The sequence below is a fragment of the Enhydra lutris genome, unplaced genomic scaffold (assembly GCF_002288905.1).
Source record: "Enhydra lutris kenyoni isolate GAN:26980312 unplaced genomic scaffold, ASM228890v2 scaffoldscaffold15, whole genome shotgun sequence".
Lineage (NCBI taxonomy): Eukaryota > Metazoa > Chordata > Mammalia > Carnivora > Mustelidae > Enhydra > Enhydra lutris.
The window spans coordinates 48,591,728-48,614,060 of record NW_019154099.1 but is presented as its reverse complement, the minus strand read 5'-3'; the positions used below and the strand labels follow the sequence as shown (position 1 = coordinate 48,614,060).

The following is a 22,333-nucleotide window of genomic DNA, read 5'->3' as shown; positions in this document are numbered from 1 at the left end:
AAATATAGTTGGGGCGCCTGGGTGGCTCAGTCGTTAAGTGTCTGACCTCGGCTCAGGTCATGATCCCAGGGTGCTAGGACCGAGCCCGCACAGAGCTCCCTACTCAGCGGGAGGCCTGCTTCTCTCTCTCCCACTCCCCCTGCTTTCGTTCCCTCTCTTGCTGTCTCTCTCTGTGTCAAATAAATAAATAAAGTCTTTAAAAAAAAAAATATATATATATATATGTCACACTACTCGTCCCACGGTATCACCTCTCCCCACGTCTGTCAAACTTTCTACCAACAGAGAATCGTGCTTTGCGTCCTGAAGCGGACGTAACCGAAGGGGACGCGGAAACCTACGTGGGATTCATCCTTGCGTGCTTGCAGGCAGAGTCCCTAACCCCGTTTTCCACGTCACTCAAATGCAGAGCTGCAGCAGAAAGCCTCTTCAAGGCTCCTTGCATCTGCAAGACTTTTGAGATTAAAATGCATCTCTTCTTGGGAGAGAATTCACATAAAGCACGCATAGTAAATTAGCTAGTCGAGGGCCAGGCCAGCCGCAGGGTTGGACTGAATCTGGTTTCTCTTTGAAAAGCCTTCCCGGGGAGAACACCCCCGCCAGCAACAGAGCGCGCCCCGGCACCACGTGTCTGCACCAACGGCGGGATTGGCGGAGCGCATTTTAGCGCTGCGGTCTAGACGCGCACGGTCCCGCCCAGCTGCCAGACGAACTGGGACGCGGAGAGGAGAGGCCGCAGGGAGATCGTCCAGGGGAGGGGGGCGGGAGGGGGGTGGGGGATTCCGAGGAGCCCGCGGCCGGGAGTCTGGGAGGGCCCGAAAGGCGCCAGGCCCGCCGCGCCACAACTTGCCCAAACCAGACAGGCTTCCTTCTGCGCCCTGGAAGAAGGAGCCGGCCCGCCGCTTCCCGCTCGGCTGCTCCTCGGCCTCCGTGGGCCCTGCCTGCGCCCGCAGCGCGTCTGGGGTCTGGGTCCCCAGCGTCGCTCCCGTCCGCCTGCAGCGCCCGGCGCCCGCCAAGGAGCGCGCAGCTGGGGTGAGCCAAGGCCCGGGATGCGCCTGGAGCCCTTGGGAGCCCGCGGCCGACCCGGCATCTCTGTGCCGGCGTAGCCAGGGCCTCCTCCCGCTTCCCCCCATCGCGAGCCCAGGCACTGCAGACCCCGCTGGCGTGGCTGCGGCAGCCCCCCACTCCCCGTTTCCCTTCTCCCCCGGACAGTGCCGGGGCCACCCCGGAGCCTGTGTAAGCTGGCCTTTGTCTTTGCGGGTTCCACCGGCCACCCGCCGTGCGCCCGGGACTGGAGGCGCTGCGCGGGGCTGCCGCCCAGCCCCGGCAAGAGGGGCGGAGGGAACGGGAAAGCGTGCCCCCTTCTTTCCTGTTCCGGCCATCTTGGGGCCGTGATTCAGCCCAGGGGCAAGGGTGGCCCCCCGAGCGGCTCTCTCTGCGCCCAGAGTGGCGGCAGCGAACGTAGATGGGCGCTCCGGCCCCGCGCGCCGCCTCCTCCTCCTCCGACCGCAGTGGGGGCGCGCGGAGAGCCCCCCACGTTCAGCTCCAAGGGCCTGGGTCCAGAGCATGGGTGACTCTAACAGGCCAGAGGCAGAGAAAATAGGAGGGATACGGGCCGGGATCTGACATTTACTTAACAAAACGCCGAATTCATTCAATTATTCCTTATCCACGTGTCCATTTGGCAAATTCTCAACCCTCTCTGTGCCTGAACTTTGCCAGGTGCTGAGGACATAACGGTGAGCAAGAAAAATCACAGCCCTTGTTCCCGCTGATCCTGCAGCCCGGTGGATGGAGCCCACAGCCCACAGACCTGCCAGGTCGGTATCCTGACGTCCCTACACAGGTTGGGAAACTGAGGCCCGGGGCTGACATAACTTGTTTTAGGTCAAGCAGCAAGTAAATGGAAGACTCAAACTTTGAACCTAGGTCTGTAAGTCTTTTATGCCAGCTGCAGTGAACCGTTAATAGTTCTTTTTCCCCCAAAGGCCCCTTCAAAGTTATCTGCATGTACAGTTTATGTGAAGTCATATGAAGTGTGTTCTCTATTCCCTGGATGCTTTTATGTGAATTTATTTCTAGTTTGCAGTATCTGGAAAGTGCTAAAAATATTTGACATTACAACTTTGCATTAAGTTACCCTGAATTGTATTTTCTTTTCTTCTATTCACATATCTGGCTGTTAGGAAAGAAAAAAAATTTCCTGATGGTTGTTCCAAGCAGGGACTCCCCCGTGGATTGAGGAATGTGTGGCTTTTCCTCAGCTCATTGATCCCTGTGGTAGCCACGGGCAGCACCCAAAGGACCCCAAGAATGAAAGGCCTGTGGCCTGCAAGTTGCTGCTAGAGATATTTTAGCCTCTCCATATAACAGAATGCAGCTGTCACACAAGTTCTTAAGGTAAAACTTGATGGTACAAAGCTGATGGGTAATGTTCCCTTCCATATAATTTTTTTTTTACCTTCACATTTTGAGAGTGTATCCATTTGGAAAGACAAGTGAAGTATTACTATCTGGGGAAATTCCTTCATTTGTACTTCTATCAGTATCTTATATTTAGGTAGGCAATTCATAGAGGAAGAAAGACTCCATTTTTAAAAAGGGTCTTGGGTATAAGGAATTGAGAAAAGGTGCCATCAAATAGAATGAGCTACTAATTTAATTTTTTAAACTATTTCATTGCGGTATAATAAACGAATGCACCCTTCATCGTCAATGTCCAATTCGATAAATTTTGATAAATGTGTGTACCAGGTAATCAACAGACAGCACAACGAAAGTACAGAATATTCCTGTTACACCGCAAAAGTGTCTCTCTGCTCTTTTGCAGCCAATTCCCCTCCATCCCATTTCATTTTACAGTTTTGTTGCTTAACGTTAAGTTGTGAGTAAAAGATGAGGATGAATAGCATTTCTAATCTCAAAACCTAGGGCGAGGGCGGGAGTAAAATAACCGGAGGCTGGCGGCTGGGCCCGAAAGTGCCGGGGGTGGGGGTGGGGGTGATGTGGCTGTCTACTCCATAGGAACTGGGGAGTGTCAGCCCCAGAGCCAGGGAGGGGAGTAATCCAGGGAGCCAGCGCCCAGGAGATCCCCTCTCCGGGTGGACGCGCTCGCCCACGAGGTCTTTTCTGGTCCCGCAGGGCCCTGGGCGCCCGCTGACCGCTCCCCGGCAGGCGCGCCCTTCGCTCCAGGTCCCGGCCGGGGCGCTGCCATAGCAACGGCCTGGACGCCCCGACCTTAGGCCGCCGCCGCCGCCGCGGGAGACCGGGCCCTCTCCCGCTCCCGAGGGGTGGGGCGGCGGCGGCCCGGGAGGCGGCCCGGGCCGGGTAGACGGGACCGCCCCCTCCTCGGATGCCGGCGGAGGCGGCGGTTTGCTTCCAAGCATGGTAAGAGTGGTGAGATCGGGCTGCCTGGGCACGTGGGGCTGGCGGGGGCCGCGGCTCCCGGGACTCCCAGTTCCCCCACCACCGCCACGCTGTCTCCTCCCCACAGCCCTTCCAGAAGCACGTCTACTATCCGCTGGCCAGCGGCGGCCTGGAGGGCCCCGACGCCCCCGCAGCTGCCTCGGGCGCGCGCTCCGCGATGGCCAGTGGCCCCTACAGCGCGGCGTCGGGCCCCCTGCCCTTCTTCCAGTTCCGGCCGCGGCTGGAGAGCGTGGACTGGCGGCGGCTGAGCGCCATCGACGTGGACAAGGTGGCGGGGGCGGTGGACGTGCTGACGCTGCAGGAGAACATCATGAACATCACCTTCTGCAAGCTGGAGGACGAGAAGTGCCCGCACTGCCAGTCGGGGGTGGACCCGGTGCTGCTGAAGCTCATCCGCCTGGCGCAGCTCACCATCGAGTACCTGCTGCACTCCCAGGAGTTCCTCACGTCGCAGCTGCGCGGCCTGGAGGAGCGCCTGCGCCTGAGCGTGGCCGAGAGCGAGCAGAGCCAGAAGCTCCTCGCCAAGCAGGCTGGGGAGATGAAGCTGCTCAAGGAAGAGTGTAAACGCAGGAAAAAGATGATCTCGACCCAGCAGCTGATGATCGAGGCCAAAGCCAGCTATTACCAGGTGGGACTACGCGTTGTGATTCCAGTTCATAATCCATTAAAAAAACCCTCGGTCCCCACCGGCCAGGATATGGAGAGCCCTTTCCTAGATCACTCCCCGCCCCCTCTTTTTCCCCAATAGTTAAGCAAAATAGTAATTGTAACCAACAGGTGACATGGTTCATTACCTTCCGTAGACGACCATGGGATTAATAATTAAACTGTCCACGGCGCTTTATTGAAGCCATCTAAATGCTGGTTTGAGAAATTGCATCCTTCTTCTAATCGATGGAATGAAAAATAAACCTTTTACAAACTGCTGTTGAGGTCTGCCCCAGATGAGGTCGGATGATGAAACTTGTGGGCGTTTTATTTCAAAATATTTTCAAACTTACGGAAAGGTTGTAAGAATAGTGCAGGGAACCCCTCACCCAAATTCTCCGGTTTTGAACATTTGCCACCTTTGCTGTATTTCCTCAGTATCTATATGCATACTATTATTTTTAACCATTTGACAGTGAGTTTCAGACTCCTGAATATTTCAGTGTGTATATTTCCTAAGAACAAGAACACTGCCTACTATAACAATATTAGTGATATAAGACAACGGTGTGTTTTGATTGAACGGGTAGTATTTAAAATATATTTTATTACTAAAACAACAGGATTTAAAAGAGTAAAACCTCTTGCTTTTCTGCCTTTAATCTCTATTATGGGTTAGACATTGAGCTCAAATAAATATTGTAATTTTTTAGTATAACAAAAATCAATGTACTTATTTTTTTCTATCAACAATGTTTGATAAAGATATCTTTGGTAAAGATATTAAAGTAAGCAACAGGCTGACAAGATTGATTTCATTCCCTGACACTGTAGTCACTTTGGCTAAATATGAGTTAAAAGGTCTCAGTGAATGGGACGCCTGGCTGGTTCAGTTGGTAGAGTGTGGGACTCTTGATCTTGGGGTCATGAGTTCCAGCTCCATGGTAGGAGTAGAGTTTATTTAAAAAAAAAAAAAAAAAAAAGCCTCAGTGGGCTCAGGTACTAACGGTGTGAGTGATTGCAGAAGACTGGCCATAGGCACAGATAATGGTGTGGTTCATAGTGCTTAGGGCTAACCCACAGGAGCCTTGGGAGAAGTGTACTTAAAATAGGGGAACAGTTGGGACACCAGAGTGGCTCAGTCGTTAAGCGGCTGCTTTCGGCTGAGGTTGTGATCCCAGGGTCCTGGGATCGAGTTCCGCATTTGGTCCCTGCTCAGTGGAAAGCCCGTTTCTCCCACTCCCTCTGCCTGCTGCTGCCTCTGCTTGTGCACCCTCTCTTTCTCTCTGTCAAATAAATAAATAAAATCCTTTAAAAAAATAGGTGAACAGTTAGGAAAGAATATCATTAGAAAGCCTTAGTGGCTAGCCTTGGGTACACAACCCTGAGGTATAGCCCTCAAATAACAATTCATTGCCTATTTGTTTCATAAATTTATTTATAAATAGTGTTGATATGGCCTTTAATAAATATATTTATTATACAATGAATGGAATGGATTCTGTTTAGACGTTTAAAATAGTTCAGCGTTGGGCGCTAGTGGCTCAGTTGGTTGAGCACCATACTCTTGGTTTCGGCTCTGATCATGATCTCGGGGATCTTAAAATTGAGCCCTGCATCAGGCTCTGCACTGGGTGGGGAGTCTGAGATTCTCCAGCCTGCGTGAGCACACGCACGCTCTCTCTCTCTCTCTTTTTCCCTCAAATAAATAAATGAATCTTAAAAAAAATATTTTAGCTTTGGCAGTAATCTGTGAAATGTTAAAACCTATAACATACAGACATTTTTAGATTTATGAAGGTTTTTTCATTCTTTTAGTTACCATAGCAATAGCTGTTAGTAAAGATTTTCCAGTGTGAATGAGATACATAAATAAAGGTAATGGCTCATTTTTATGGAGTGACACCTGCCCGCTCGGCCACTCAGCAGACTCCCTGAATGACAATGTCAGGTGTATGGCGTGCCCAGGTGTGACCATGAAAAAGTAGAGGAGACCAGACCACTTTTTCCTACTCAGTGTAGTATAAATACACTCTGCTGTTTTGGGGGGCTCTTGATGGTGTCTTTGAGCAGTTAAGCCCTGTAGGGTGACAGTCCTAGAGTTAGACTTCGTGGATTTAAATCCAAAGTATTCCACCATGCAAGTCCTAGACCTCCGTTTCCTCATCTGGAAAATGAGAACGTTGGTGGTAGGGATACCTATTAGGGCTTTTCTGAGAATTCCATGAGATAATGCATGTGTGGCATGAGGAGGTCTGAGGAAATGGCATCTGACATGTGCATGTGGATTTCTCTTGGTAATGAACCGTGGCTGCCCATGATCTCTGCAAATCTTTACATCTTTCCTGGGAGCTGAATATTGTTGCTGTGCTGATGCCGTGAGAATCAGTGACTCTGGGAGGGGAAGTCAAGACTGCTGCTAAGAAAAGTTGATGCATAAACTAGCCTTGGGTTCTAAGGTGTTACAATTATTTTAACTTCAGTTTCCCGTGTTTGGGGATATTTGGCCTATGATAAAATTTGCAGAAATGCGATTGGTTTTGTTGAAATAGCTATTGGACCTTCCCCTCAGTCATTAAATTGTGTTTAAGTAGAGACCACTAACAGCTGGGGAAGTCTCGTGGCCATGGGTAAAGGCCAGTGCATACCAATGATCTATCAAATTATTTTTTTAATTAAAAATTTAGAAATACTGGGGTGCCTGGGTGGCTCAGCGGGTTAAACCTCTCTGCCTTCAGCTCAGGTCATGATCTCAGGGTCCTGGGATTGAGCCCCGCATCGGGCTCTCTGCTTGGCATGGAGCCTGCTTCCTCCTCTCTCTCTGCCTGCCTGTCTGTCTACTTGTGATCTCTGTCTGTCAAATAAATAAATAAAATCCTTAAAAAAAAATTAAAAATACCAATAAGTCATAACAGGACTTAGACTTATTCTAAGAACTTTTGTTCTCGTAATGGGAAGACTTAGATTCCTCTCCATGCTTTAGCACCCCAGGCCGATTTGGGAATCTGCCAGTGAATTTCTGACCCTCGTTGCAGTTTTTCAGTGTTTTGGAGTTAGAGATGAATGTTGGGGGGTAGCAAAAGCATGCATTTTGCAGTCAGAGAGACATAGTTTAAAATATGCCTCTGATGTGACCTAATTCATTCCCCATGTACCTCCCCCCCAACCAACCTGCTCAGCAGGGAGCCTGCTTCTCCCTCTGTCTGCCTGTCCCTCCCCCTGCTCCTGCACACACTCTTTATCCATCTCTTTCTCTTTCTCATAAATTAATAAAATCTTTAAAAAACAATAAAAATTTTTAAAAATCAAGGTCATCTAGGTTTTCACCTATGTTGTTTTTTAGGAGTTTTGTAGTTTCACATTTTACATTTAGGTTTGTGATCTGTTTTGAGTTAGATTTTGGGAAGGATGTGAAGTCTGTGCTGATGTTCCTTTTTTTTTGCGTGTGGATGTCCAGTTGTTCCAGCACCATTGTTGAAGAAACTATCTTTGTACCATTGTATTGTTTTCTCTCCTTTGTCCAAGATTAGGTGATATTCACATGGGTTTGTCTCTGGGCTCTCTCTTCTCCTCCATTGATCTGTTCGTCTGTTCTTTAGCTAGTACTACACTGTCTTGATTATTGTTGCTTTAAGTAGTGAGTCTTAAAGTTGAGAAACGTCAGTCCTTCAACTTTATCCTTCTCCTTCAATTCCGTGTTGACTATTCTGGGTTTTTTTAGCAAAATTTACAATCAGTTTGTTGCTACTCAAAAATCACTTGCTGGGATTTGGATTGGGATTGCTTTGAATCTAAAGATCAAATTAGGGAGAATTATTGACAATATTGAGTCTTCTTATCCATGAACATGGATATTCATTTATTTAGTTCTTCTTTGATTTGTTCTTCAGAACTTTGAAGCTTTCCTCATATAGATCTTGTACATATTTTGTTGGATTCATACCTAAGTACTCATTTTGGGGGGGTGCTAATGTAAATGGTGGTGTGTTTTTAATTTCAAATTCCAATATTTCATTACTGGAATATAGGAAAGTTGGCTTTAGTATATTAACATTATATCCTACAACTTTGGTATACTTTGTTCTTAGTTCTAAGGTTTTTCTTTGGTCAATTCTTTTGGATTTTCTATATACATTAGTGTCATCTACAAACAAAGAAAATTCTGTGTCTTCCTTCCTAGGCTGTATTTTTTTTTGTGTGTGTATTTGTTATTTCCTTTTCTTGCTGTATTACATTAGCAACGACTTCCAGTACAATGTCTGTCTCTACAAGCTTGCAGGTGGTGGTTTGCCCGGTGTCTTCTTCTCTTATGGATCCAAGAAGAGTTGTTGATTTTTTAGTCTGTTCAGCTCTTTACTTATTGTTAGTATGGAATGGCAACTTTCAAGTTATTCAAACTGAAAGTTTTCTAACTTCGTTTTGATGTTTTTGTCATATGAAAGTTCATCATTTTTTAATTTTATTTTTACTTTAAAGATTTTATTTATTTACTTGAGAGAAAGACAGCGTGCAGAAAGAGCATGAGTAGGGGGAAGGAGCAGGGGAGAGGAAGAATCAGAATCCCCACTGAACAGAGAGCCCCAACATGAAACTCAATCCCAGAACCCTGGGATCATAACCTGAGCCAAAGGGAGACCCTTAATGGACTGAGCCACCCAGGCACCCCAGAAGTTTTTCATCTTGATGCAGTCACAATGTCAGACTTCTATTTTGGGGAATAGGAACCCCTTCTTACCCTGAGCTCATGGCTTTTCTGTATTATTCAAATAGTTAAAATACCTATTTTCCATTTTCAGCAATTAAAAGCCCCATATTTTAGGTTGCTTCATCCTTTCCTTTCTCCAGGGTTGTGCACAACGTTAGAGCCCACACTGACCCCTGAGTCAGGAGGACCGTCCATAAAGTATTGTGAGGAAATTCAAGCAGTCATCAGCAGCAGAGAAGGCTGGAAAGATATGTTCAAGGTTCCCTGAAACACGATGCCAGGAAATAGGGCATCCTGTGGGTTTTCTGGGAAAGAGAATCAGAGCTTGCCATGTAGGTTTCCTGATTCAGAGTAAGGCAACACCGTGTGCGAGTAGAATAGGTTAATAGCACATTGGAGATGAAACTGCAGAATCTAGACTGGGAGAAACTCCGTAGGACACATGTTCAGTTTCTTTGGCAAGCAAATTGCAAGGAAAAAGAGAGATGGAGGGTCAACTTCTAGATCAAAAGAGAGTTGAGAGACATGATGAGCCATTGCAGGATATGGCCTTATGTGGATCCTGATTCAAAACAAAACACTGTAACGTTTTTTTTCCTAAGGCAGTATGTGAAATATTGGAGAAAAATAATATTTTTAATGTTGACATTAGGGAATTAATTTTCACATTTTATTTTTATTTTTTTAAAGATCTTATTTATTTATTTGACGGAGAGAGATCACAAGTAAGCAGAGAGGCAGGCAGAAAGAGAGGGAGAAGCAGGCTCCCCTCTGAGTAGAGATCCTGATGCGGGGCTTGATCTCAAGGCCCTGAGACCATGACCGGAGCGAAAGGCAGAGGCTTAACCCACTGAGCCACCCAGGTGCCCCTAATTTTCATATTTTAATAGGTGGAATAATACTATTATGACTGTGTTAAAAGCAAGCCCTTTTAGAGATAGACTCTGAAATACTAAGAAATAAAAACATTTAATATTCACGGTATAATTCAGAGTAATACAGGTACGATGAAACAAGTTGAGTTTTTGCTTAAAATTTGAATCAGTGTTAAAGTGGAAAATGGAGATATTGGTAGCACTGATTTTTTTTTTTTTTCCAGTAAAATTTATTTAGGAAGCTAAACATTTCTAAGCATGTGTTCAGTCATTCATTAATGCTGGGCTGGGGATAATGCTATGAGTAAGATAGACAAGAGCCCATGGCGTCAGGAATAGGATGTTCTGGAACCCAGAGGCATTGGGCAGGAGACCATAAACAAGTGAAGTGTGTACATGTGGAAATAGTAACCGGTGAGATGTGCAATGTTGAAAATAAGGCAGCGGGATGGGACGGTGACTGGCAGGAGGACCGCCTGCAAGGGTCTGGTTGAGGACATGCCATTCCTCCCCTGTGTGGAAGATGCTTCAGGGAAGGTCAAGAAGGAGCCAGCGGGGAAGGTCTGGGGAAGATTCAGGCAGAGGTTGAAGTTGACCTGCTTGAGGGACAGAGAGAAGACCGGCATGGCTGGAGTGTCCCGAGCAAGTTGGTGACCGGCTAGGAACCACCTGTCTAATGGGAGCTGCAACCCGGGTTCTTGGAAGCACCAGGTTGGGCCACCGTGGCTGCCAGAGATAGTTTTCACTGTTTGGGGACAACACCCTGGTTTACAGTTGTACTTTTAGTCCTGCTTTTACATATCCCTGTGGGGGTAGAAAATTCCCCAGAGGTGGTGCTTTAGGGACCCGAATTTTTTTTTAAAGACTTTATTTATTCATTTGACAGAGATCACAAGTAGGCAGAGAGGCAGGCTGAAAGAGAAGGGGAAGCAGGCTCCCTGCTGAGCAGAGAACCCCACACCGGGCTCGATCCCAGGACCCTGGGATCATGACCTGAGCGGAAGGCAGAGGCTTTAACCCACTGAGCCACCCAGGCGCCCCAGGGACCCCAATTTTAATGGAACTTAGGTGGGAGGACACTGGTGACTGACCCTGGGATTTGCTGCTCTCTCCTTTTCAGTGCCATTTCTGTGACAAGGCCTTTATGAACCAAGCTTTCCTACAAAGTCACATTCAGCGGCGCCACCCCGAAGATTCTCACCTCGGTAAGTCACAGGCTCAACCTCAAAGAGCGGTTTTCCTTCGGGTCCCTGTTTCTTTTTCTCAGGGAGACGTGGTCCAGCGCATCTCTCAGTCCTTTGACAAGAAAGTATCATGGTCTTTGTTCATTCGTTAAGTAATGCTTGAGCCCCGACTCCGTGCCGTGCATGGCACCAGGCCTGGGGTCTTTCAGGAGGGGCGGAGGAGACGCACTCACACAAATAAATGAGTGGTTCTTTGCAGATGTGGCAGATGCAACAAAGAAAATAAAACAGGAGGATGGGCTGGGGGTGGTCGTCAAAGGCGTCCCTGAGGAGATGCTAGTTGATCGCAGGCAGAATGATGAGGAGGGGCCCAGCCTGGGGAAAATCTGGAAAATGGATATCCCAGGCAAAGGGAGCGACGATTGTCGTCAGGGTGGGGGGTGGGGGGTGGGGATGAGGGAGAGGTAGCACAGGCACGTTTGAGGAACAGATAGAAGGTTAGTGGAGTAGAGGGAGCAAGGTAGTAGGGGGCGGGGCGTTGGAGGGGAGGAGGCTGGGTCACGTGGGACCTCGAGGACCGCCCCCCCTCCCCGCCCCCGCCCCAGGCCGGCCAGGAGTATGAGTAGCTCCTGGTGGAAAGCATAGCGGCTGTGTTGGAAGCAGGTGAAAGAGTGAGGGGGGCTTGCCAGAGTAGCCCAGGCAAGTGACATGGCAGTGGAACTGGGGTGGTACCAAGGAAGACCAGATAAGTGAAGATGGAGAGGAAGTGTTCCACCCAGAGACCACAGAGGCATGTGACTATGCGTGAGAGCAAGAGATAAAGAAAGACAGTCCTGGGGTTTTGTCCTAGATGTTTGGGAGAATGGCGGCGGTGTTGACTCAGATGGGGATCTAGGGGCGGAAGTGGATTAAGGAAGGAAGGAGAATGAGAGTTCGTGTTGGTCAGAGCGAACTTGAGTCACACATACGATTGCCATCCAGGTGGGGATGTGGGGTGTCTGGAGGTCAAGGGAGAGGCCCAGGCTGCAGAGCTGGTCTGGAGGAGCTCACCTAGATGGGAAAGGGAAGACAGCTGAGGGCCAGGCCTAAGGCTCTTCCAACATGGGGAGCTCAGGAAGCACAGCTGAGGGCAGTGAGGAGTAGTTAACAGAGGCAGGGGGGAGAGCTGGGAGTGTGTTGTCATGGAAACCAAGGGAAACATGGGTTTCAGGAGGGAGGCAGTGGTCAGTTTATTGAAAGTTCTTGAGGCACAGAGTGAGATGAGGACCAAGGATTGGTTATTGCTGTTTCGATGGCTGCTGCTGACCTTGACATAGCAGCTTCAGTGGATTGGTGGGACAAAAGCCCAGAGAGAGTGAGCCGAGCTGAGAGTCAGGTGAGCAGTGGTCAGTAACATTTGCTGGGAGGGACAGCAAGAGACATGAGCATTGTCTGGAGGGAAATGTGGAACCAAGGGGAAATTTTTGTTTCCATTGATGTGGGAGCTACAAAAAAGTGTTTGGGTCCTTGACGTGAATTAACTATGTATAGAGGGGGAAATTAAAGAAACAAGAGAGGGCAGGGGTTCTGTGGCTTATCCAGGAATAAATGTTCTTAACGTAAAATAAATGCCAGGCCTCATTTCTCCATGAGCAGACAAAGCATTCTGCCAACTGCCTGTAGACCGGTAACCCACAGAAATCCTCATTATGGTCTTAAATGCTTTTAGCATCTAAATGTGCGTGCTGCTAGCTTGTTCCTAAGTGCTTGCTCTAGTTTCCTTTTTGGGCCAGTCTGTTTCCATTCCTGCCTATTTCAAACAAATAGATTTGTTTCGGAAATAGCTAAGCTTTGTATAAACAATACCAACAGCGGAAAATTCCATTTGTAAGTCCTGGACTCCTGATAAGAGTTTAGCAGTGTATTGGAGAAATTGGGAAGATTAAGTATTTTAATTAAACTACCATTCTTCAGTGTGAAACTGACCTTCTTTCTCTTCTGTTTCAGTATCTTATTCTATCTCATACTCGTTTCAGAGAGTGGTTCAGACTCTGAAATGAGTATTATTTCTTCAGGTCATCTTTGAGATTCTGACTTTCTACTTTGGTTTCCATACCTTTCATGTCTACACTCACAGACACATGTATATCCATTCAGTCATGTGCACATCTTCATGTAAGTACATGTACATAATAAGTACCTTCCCTTCACTTGTTGCTTCCTTTTACAACCTTTTGGTACCTCGTTTTGGCCCTGTGGACAGCATATGGCCCCAGTTTGCATTCTGAATACCAGCCTCTGCTTGTCTTAGCACCGGGGTTCTCAGGAGAGTGTGTGGTGGGAGCCAGAAGGACAGTGACTGTAGAGATTTCCAATATGGCGCTACCTATAGTGGAAGCTATTGGCTTCCCTTCTCTTGAGACTGGCATCTCCAAGAAGAGCTCAGGATTATTCTTTGTTACCATTAGCTTTCCCTGAACGGGCTCTCACACTGTCTCTGGAGGATAATCCAACACAGTGGCTGAAATAATGGGCTACAAGTAATTCAGCGCCCCTTAAGGTGAAGGGCTGCAAGTAAACACTCACGAGCAAAAATTGGCTCACGTGGCTTGAAAAAGTAGTAGTAGCCCAAGACAGAGCACTTTCCTTTGTCTTTGTCTTATCAATGAGGCTGTACCCCATAAGTTTTCAGCTAGGTTTCTGAAGAGGTGGTATTTTAACCGCATATTTCTGTTGCAACAGAGTATAAGAAAAAGGCACAGACTGATAAGCTCCAGAGTGAGATTGACATGCTCAAGGAGCAGCTGCAGCTCACCAGGTCTCAGCTGGAGGCTGCCCAGCACGCCCACGCCGTCAGGTTCTCCAAGGTAGGGTACTGAGTTCTGAACCGGTGGGATGTTGGGAAGGACCCGTATGAGTTCCTTTCAAACATTTGGTGGAATTCACCAGTGAAGCCCTCTGGTCTCGGGCTTTTCTTTGTTGGGAGGTGTTTGATTACTGATTCAATGCTCTGACTCATTATTGGTCTGTTCAGATTTCCTATTTTTCTCACGATTCAGTCTTGGCAGGTTGCCTGTTTCTAGGCATTTATCCATTTCTTTGAGACTGTCCAATGTGTTGGTATGCAACTGTATGCAGTAGATTATTACCATCCTTTGTAATTCCGTAGTGTCGGTTGTAATGTCTCTTCTTTCCTTTATAATTTGCCTGAGTCCTCTTTCAGTTTGTGTAGCTAAAAGTTTGTCAGTTTTGTTTATCTTTTCAAAAAAAAAAAAAAAAAACCCTCAGGTTTGTTCATTTTTTTTTTTTTTTTTTCTTTTTTTTTTTTTATTTTTTTTGGCATCTTTTTTTTTTTTTTTGATTAAAAATTTTTCTGTTTTTTTTTTTTTTTTAAAAAAAAAAAAAAAAAAACTCTCAGGTTTGTTCATCTATCCTATTGTTTTTCTATTCTTTTATTTTATTATTTATGCTCTAATCTTTATATTTCCTTCTGCTAACTTTGAGTTTAATTTTTTTTCCCTAGATCTTGAGGTGTGAAGTTAGATTGTTTATTTGAGATCTTTCTTTTTTTCTTGCCGTAGACATTTTTAGCTGTAAACTTTCCTCTTAGAACTGCTTTTGCTGCACCCCGTACATTTTGGTACGTTGTGTTTCCATTTTCGTTTATCTCGAGATATTTTTGACGTCACTTTTGATTCCTTCTTTGATCCATTGGTTGTTCAGGAGTGTATTGTTTAATTTCCATGTATCTGTAAATGTTCCAATTTTCCTCCTGTTACTGATTTCTAGTTTCATACCATTGTGTCAGAAAAGATACTTGACATAATTTTAGTCTTCTTGAGTTTGGTAAGACTTGTTTTGTGACCTAACGTGTAATCTATCCTGTTCTATGTGCACTGAAAAGAATGTGAATTCTGCTGCTGTTGGATAGTGTATGTCTGTTGGGTCCATTTTGTATGTAGCGTTGTTCAGATCTGTGTTTCCTTGTTGATTTTGTGTTTGGATGGCCTGTCTAAGGAGTATTAAAGTCCTCTATGATTACCATGTTGCTGTTTATATCTCATTTTTCTTTTGTTAGTATGTGCCTTATAAATTTGGTGCTGCAATATTGGACACATAAATATTTACAATTCTTATGTCTTCTATATTGCATAATAACCTTCTTTGTCTCTTGAGATCTTTCTCTCTTTCTTTAATGTTGGCATTTACAGCTATAAATTTCCCTCTGAGCACTGCTTTGGCTTCTTCTTTTTTTAAAATTTTCAGTATGTTGTGTTTTGATTTTTATTCATCTCAAAGTATTTTCTACTTGTCCTAGTGAGTTTTTCTTTGGCCCATTGTTTGCTTAAGAGTACATTGTTTAATTTTCAAGTATTCATGAATTTTCCAGTTTTTCTTCTGTTATTAATTTCTGGCTTCATTCTGTCGTGGTTGGGAATACACTTAGCATGATTTCAGTCTTTTAAAATTTATTGAGAATCTTTTATGACCTAACGTATGGTCTATCCTGGTGAATCTTCCATGTGCGTTTAGCAAGAAGGTATGTTCTGGGGTTGTTGGGTGCAGTGTTGTCTGTGTCAGACTAAGTTTATTTATCATGTTAAGTCCCCAGTTAGGTAAAAAAACCAAAAAGTTTAAGTCATTGAGAAATCAAAGGTTGATTGACTAGACCTTGAATTTAGCTTGTATAAATATGAATTTGTGTTTTTGGGCGATGAGATGGGGCTATTCCCTCTAAATGGATACAGCCTTGAGAGTGGTTCCTCTGCTCAATAGACATTTTCTTTTAAAGTATGTTTGCATTTTACGTATTATTGCATATCTGCTATGCAAATTCATAGACCACAGAACTCTACTCTTGAGACTTTGGGCGTCTGTGTTTGTACTTTAAGAGATGTAAGGACAGAAGGATGCTGTGTGCTGTTTTTGGTTTAGAAAAAATCACTGTGCACATGGCCAGGATAGGAAGTGAGATTGCAAACCTATCGGATACACACAGTATTAGCTGCCACACCGGAGGTGAAGCTATGTCCATTTATTTAAAATTTTACATATTTGCTTCATATCAGAACTTTTAAAGCCATGCATTAAAATAATTTCAGGAATATGAAATGCAAAAAACAAAAGAGGAAGAATTTCTCAAGTTATTTGATAGATGGAAGGAAGAAGAAAAGGAGAAACTGGTTGGTGAAATGGAAAAAGTCAAGGAAATGTTTATGAAGGAGTTTAAAGAATTGACTTCCAAGAATTCAGCATTAGAATATGTAAGTATTAAGCCAAAAAGTCCTCATAATATTGGTAGGGTTGTTGCCTTGAGAGGTGGTGTTAGAATAGCATTATGGCCAGCAGATCTAGAAATTACTTCATTGTGCCCAGACACCTCTCTTCCTGAGAGTGGTGAGGGAACCTAAGACATACAGAAGACAGAGCAAGTCAGCAATGTTGTCTTTGAGAGTGGGATCTTTGGTCCCAAACGCATGTGCAGAACACTTGGTACATTTGAGGGGCACCTGGCTGGCTCAGTCACTGGCGCGCAGACTCTTGATCTCAGAGTTGCGAGCTCAAGCCCCACGTTGGGGGGAGATATTACTTAAAAATAATTTTTTTTTCTTAAAGATTTTATGTATTTGTTAGAGAGAGAGAGAGAGAGAGTTGAAGCAGGGGGAATGGAAGAGCAAAGGGAGAAGTAGGCTCCCTGCTAACCAAGGAACCCCATGTGGGACTTAATCCCAGGACCCTGGGGTCATGACCTGAGCTTAAGGCAGATGCTGAACTGACTGAGCCATGCAGGTGTCCCAAAAGTTAAAAGAAATCTTAAAAAAAGAACACTTCATACATTTAGTACCTTTGGTCAGATCATAGAACAGGGTCTCTCTTTTCTTAGCTAGTGAGGTTTAGATAGCCATAAACCATAAACCCTTCCGTGAGTTTGAAGCTTTCAAAGTTCCGAAGGAACTTTCTGGAAAGGCTGACACAGGTCACCATTGTGGAAGCCAACCCAGAAAGACAGAAGTAGAACCTCTTACCAGTTCCCTTCCAGATCTCCAGCCTGGTCAGTGAGGAAGACAGGAGGTCTGAACAAGCAGGATGTGGCTAAATGAGCCTTCGTCCTCTGTGGGAGCGACCTTGGTCCACACTGCCCTGGTCACACGCATAGACAGAGACACACCTTGCTGGGCTGGGACCTCAAACTCTGTGACAGTGGCCATTGCCTTCCCTCTAAGAATGACTTCAGCTGGATGGGCAGCTCAGTCATGAGTCGCTCTTGGGGAAAGAAAACAAGATCCTTGAGCTCCCTCTAGGGGACAAGCTTTGTCAACTAAAATGGAGGGGTATTTTTGGAATATGGCTAAGGAGGGCCTTCTCTAAAAACACCTTGAACTTTTGCACGGAGGTTGGCAAACCACCACCTGTGAGCCGAGTCTGGCATGCTACCCATTTTTGTATGGCCAGCGAGCTAAGAAAGGTTTTAATATTTCTAGATGGTTGAAAAGAGTCATAAGAATATTTCACGACACAAAAATTACATGAAGTTCCCATTTCCCTGTCCACAAATAAAGTTTTATTGGCACCCAACCACACATGTTCCTTTACATTTTGTCCCTGGTGCTTTTGTGCGGGGCCCGTAGAGCTGGGTGGTCATGACCAAGACCTTGCGTGTCTCCCGAAGCCAGAATACTGTCTGGCTCTTTACAGAAAAATCCTGCCAGCCCCGTCATATCTTTATAAAGCAGATGTGGCAACATGCTAACAATTGAAGTGGGTGTTCATTATACTGTTCTTTCCATTCTTCTCTAAGTTGTAATTTGCAAATTTAAAAGCTGAAGGGAGATAAATGCGGATGGCACGTCGTGTCTTTTTTTTGTAGGGCTTCCTTCAGGCAACGTCCCGTTGGATCAGGGGTTCTTGGCTGTAGCTGGTCCTGAGCATCAGAGCACTGAGGAGTCATTTCTCTGTCCGTGGTTTCTTCTCCCACTCGTGCCTCAGGGGCCTCTCCTGCACCTAACTGTGGCTCAAAGCAGGGTGCCACGTCACCCACTGGTGGATTGCAGTACCTACCCATTTAAGACTGCCTTCTCAGGGGCGCCTGGGTGGCTCAGTTGGTGAAGCGTCTGACTCACGATTTCGGCGCAGGTCATGATCTCAGGGCTGTGAGATCGAGTCCTGCTTTGGGCCCCACTGGGCACAGTGGGGCCTGCTTAAGAGTCTTTCTCTTCTACCCCCCCCCCCAAAAAAAGAAAAAACTGGCTTCTCACCTGCATCAAGGCCAGACTCATTTTTTTCCCTTGTGATAAGCTGCCAGTTAGAGTTCTTTTGCCTGACAGTCCCTCCATGGTCCTGCCCCCAGGCGAATAGTGGATTGGGACTTGTCCAACATGGGACTTTTATTTTTACCACTCCTACTTTTTTTGGGTAAAAAACAGCTTTATTGAGATTTAACTTATAGACCATAAAACTCACCTACTTAAAGTATACAGTTCGGTGGTTTCTAGTATGTTCCCAGAGTTGTGCAGCCATCCTCACAATCCTTTCAGAGTATCTCATCACTCTTGGGGAGCAACCCTGTGCCCACTGGCACTCCCTCCCGCGAGCCCCTGGCGACCACATGTCTACTTTCTACCTCTGCAGATCTGCCTATTCTGGGCGTTTCCTATGAATTGAAGCCTATAACATGTGAGGTTTTATGAGCAGCTGCTCCCAGTTAATGCCATGTTTTCAAGCCTCATCTGCGTCATGAGGAAGGGACGTCTCTGTCCCACTGTGTCATGCCTTTGTCATTGCCACCTGATGTCCCATTGCATGCGTGTCACATTTCCTCTGTCTGTTCATCAGGTGACCACATGTGGGTGTTTGCCTTTTTCAGCTATAGTTGGTTTTTAATATTATTATTTATAATAAGCTTCATTTTTAGAGTAGTGACAGAAAAATTGAGCACAGAGTACAGAAAATGTCTTAGAAATCCTCCTCGCCTACCCCTGTACACAGTTGTCCATACTACTGGCATCCTAAATGAGTATGGCCCATTTGTTTAGTTGAGGAACCCGTATTGATAGAGTAGTATTAGCCAAACTCCGTACTTCAGTCCAGTTTCTTGAGCTTTTAGCTGATGTCACTTTTCTGTTCCAGGATCCTATCTGGGATGCTACCTGATATGTAGTTGTCCCGTCCCCTTGGGCTCCTGTCTGGGATAGTGTATCTGACTTGTTTTCGGTGACCTGGACAATTTTGAGGAGTACTTGTCAGTAGGATCCCCTTTATGGGAATTTATCCCATAGTCTTCTCATGCCTAGACTGGGCTTATGGGTTTGAGGAATGAAATCGTCAGAGTTAAAATACAGTTTTCATCACATCATACCAGAGAGAATACTTTCCTCATGATGTGATTGTTAGTGTTGACCTTGGTCACCTGGCTGAGGTAGTGTCTGTCAGGTTCCTCCAATGAAAAGTCACCCCCGCCCCCTGTTTCCTGCTGTACTGTTTGAAAAGAAGTTACTGTGTTCAGCCCAGAGTTAGGCAGGAAAGCTATGCTCCCCACCCTTTTATTTTTTCAGTTAACATGTTACCTTCTGTGACTTTTCTGGGGGTTTTTACCGCTGGTGACCTAGGGAATAATATAACAAGTGAAGGAAAGAATTAAAAACCCCACGTCCCTCACGGATTCATGGGCACAGTTACTGAATGAGGCTGGCCTTGGCACTCAGTTATCATGAGAACCAGCTGCCCCCAGTTCCTCTGTTCCTGGCAACCGTTATGTGCACATCAGAAAATGTAAGACCCCTTGGGATGCCTGGGTGGCTGAGTTGGTTAAGCAGCTGCCTTTGGCTCAGGTCATGATCCCAGTGTCCTGGGATCGAGTCCCGCATCGGGCTCCTTGCTCGGCGGGGAGCCTGCTTCTACCTCTGCCTGCCATTCTGTCTGCCTGTGCTCGCTCTCTCTCCCTCTCTCTCCCTGACAAATAAATAAATAAAATCTTCAAAAAAAAAAAAAAGAAAGAAAGAAAATGTAAGACTCATGGTATAAGATTAGAAAGTTGGGCTTTTCCTTTCCCTTTTTCACCCCATACACGTTCTGTTGGAATACTGGAAAGCAGTGGCGAGAACACTGGAAAACCATTAGGTGAGAGAAGTAGGAGAAGCTCAGGGAGCCTCTAGTAGGACAGTCAGATTTCACAGTGGCTCCATTGCTCCCCAATTTCACTCTCTGTTTCCATCTTAAAAAAGTACAAACATCCATACCAGTCGGTTTGTATCTTATTTTCTAGCAACTGTCAGAAATCCAGAAGTCTAACATGCAGATCAAGTCCAACATTGGCACGTTAAAGGACGCCCATGAATTTAAAGAAGAACGCCCTCAGTATCCCCAAGATTTCCAAAATGTGATGCAGTTTCTTGACAGTCAGGTATGTACCCGCAGGTAGTCACTGCCGGAGGGTCTGATTTTAAGTAGGGAAGCAGTTTACAGCAGGCCTTACCTACAGAAAAGGGATTTGTCTGTCAGTGGCCACGAAGCTGACTCTTTTCTTCTTATCTCCACATACCTAATAATGGGTGTTCATTAGATGCTTGTTGACTGACTAATCGATGCAGATCTAGAACAGTTGGCAAAATTGTTGCCTTTTTTGCTAACATGGTAACACCCTGAATTGTTTGGGATTACTTTAAGAGTTTATTTTTCATATTTCAGATGTAGGTCTCACTTTCAAAAGGCACAGAAAGACACGCTGAAGCACCAACTTAATTTTTAGAGCTTAAATATAAGGCTACGTTGGTGTACTAATGGTCTTTTTCATTTATCAAACTTAATTATAGTGGCCCTCTGTAACCAGCTTGGCAATTTTGGTCATACTAGTTTAGGGGAACATTGTTTTTTTTATCAGGAAGTAAATAGAGATCCAAGTTTATGAATTCAGGATTTTGCTAAAAAACAAAACAAAGCAAAAAAAAAAACAAAAAACCAGTAACATTTTTAAAAAAGGAAGTGTGTTTTTGAAATATAGATGACTGCTCCTGTTGCGTACTTTTGCCGCCCATGTCTTGCCTCCTTCCCCGCAGTCCACCTTCCATCCTGCAACCAGGCTGACCACATCACTGTCCCATCTTATCCTTCCAATTCTGGAATCCTTAACCGGTTGTCAGAGTCCCTGAGGATCTGGACCCTGAGCCATCCCCCACCATTCTTGGCTTTACCTTGAAGGTCCCTGCTGCACCAGAAAATCTCATGGCTCCCCAAACACAGCTTTCTAGGTTTTGCTTTAGCCCTTGTGGCTTTCTCTGTCATGCCCTTCTCGGAGTTTCAGGACCTCTGGCTTCAGCTGGTGTGACACCTCTTTCAGAGTGTTCTCTTGGACTCTGGGTGATTGCCTGTCTGTAGTCCCCTAGGTGGGACCTGCTCACATACACATTGCGGGGGGACTCTCCGTTGTTAAGTTGGCTTTCCTCCGGGGCAGGGCAGAGGGCGGGCAGGGCAGAGGGCGTCCCCTAGTCCTCCCCTCACGGGCCACGGCAGTGAGGTCCCTGGAACATGGTAGGAGACCAGGAATCGTGTCCCCTACTGAGCTATTGATAGTTGCTCCCCACCAGCTGGTCTCAGGAATTGAAGGATCCATTTATGAAATCCTAAGATCCTGCCTACATTTCTCGTTTCCTTCCTGTGAGCTCTGGTGTCAGATCAGAACCGCAGGCCTCAGAGACCTCGGTGTTGCCTCTTAGCTCCTCAGACTGGCACATGAGCACGTATTCTTGAAAATAATTTTTTTGGAGCACAGCCATGCCCACTTCTAGTAGGATGTTCTCCTACTGCTAGTAGTAAAGATCGAGTCATGTGACCCCCAGAGCCTAAAGTTGTCCTATTAGCCCCTTAGCAGAAAATGTTTGCAGACCCCTGCCGTAGAATTTAAGATTAAAACCAAGTGCAAATGTGTTTAAACATTTTTGAGTCTTTGTAGTTAAAAAAAAAAAAAAAATGCCTCTACAATGTCTCCAAGGAGGTAACTGGGTTCCATAGGACCCACCAAAAACTTGCATTTCAAGTGGATTTTACTGCTGCAGCTGCACGTGAATTCCTCTGGTTTTCCTGTGTTGTAGGAAAGCAAGTGGACCGCGCGAGTTCAAGCTCTTCATCAAGAACACAAGAAAGAGAAGGGTCGGGTAAGACTAAGAAAGCAATGGGTCATTTTTGAAAAGAATATATATATTATTTCTCTACCACAAAGGTAGTCTTTGTCCGCTTCATAGACTTTGTGGAGAAATGTGTGGCAAAATTTAAATTTTGTAATTTAATTATAAAATATATAAATAATTCGGGGCGCCTTGGTGGCTCGGTTGGTTAAGCATCTGCCTCCGGCTTCCATCATGATCTCAGGGTCCTGGGATCAAGCCCCGCATGGGGGGATCGGGGGGAGTCTGCCTCTCCCCCCTCTCTAACTCTCCCCCTGCCCGTTCTCTCTCTCTCTCTCTCAAATAAATATATCTTTTAAAAAATAAAATTACTTAAAATTCAATAACCCCTGCCACGAC

General features: G+C 45.8%; 1 protein-coding gene across 1 annotated transcript in view; it reads left to right on the top strand.

Annotated features, from left to right (window-relative positions):
- The first annotated feature begins 3,338 nt into the window (after positions 1–3,338).
- The window catches only part of LOC111147005 (DAZ interacting zinc finger protein 1), a 47,909-nt gene continuing 28,914 nt past the window's right edge, over positions 3,339–22,333 (top strand). The window contains exons 1-7 of the mRNA XM_022502844.1: positions 3,339–3,387; positions 3,494–4,054; positions 10,775–10,859; positions 13,560–13,684; positions 15,920–16,081; positions 20,080–20,217; positions 21,902–21,964. Coding sequence (XP_022358552.1) covers positions 3,385–3,387; positions 3,494–4,054; positions 10,775–10,859; positions 13,560–13,684; positions 15,920–16,081; positions 20,080–20,217; positions 21,902–21,964 — 1,137 coding nt within the window. The 5' untranslated portion in view covers positions 3,339–3,384. The remainder of the gene's footprint in view (positions 3,388–3,493; positions 4,055–10,774; positions 10,860–13,559; positions 13,685–15,919; positions 16,082–20,079; positions 20,218–21,901; positions 21,965–22,333) is intronic.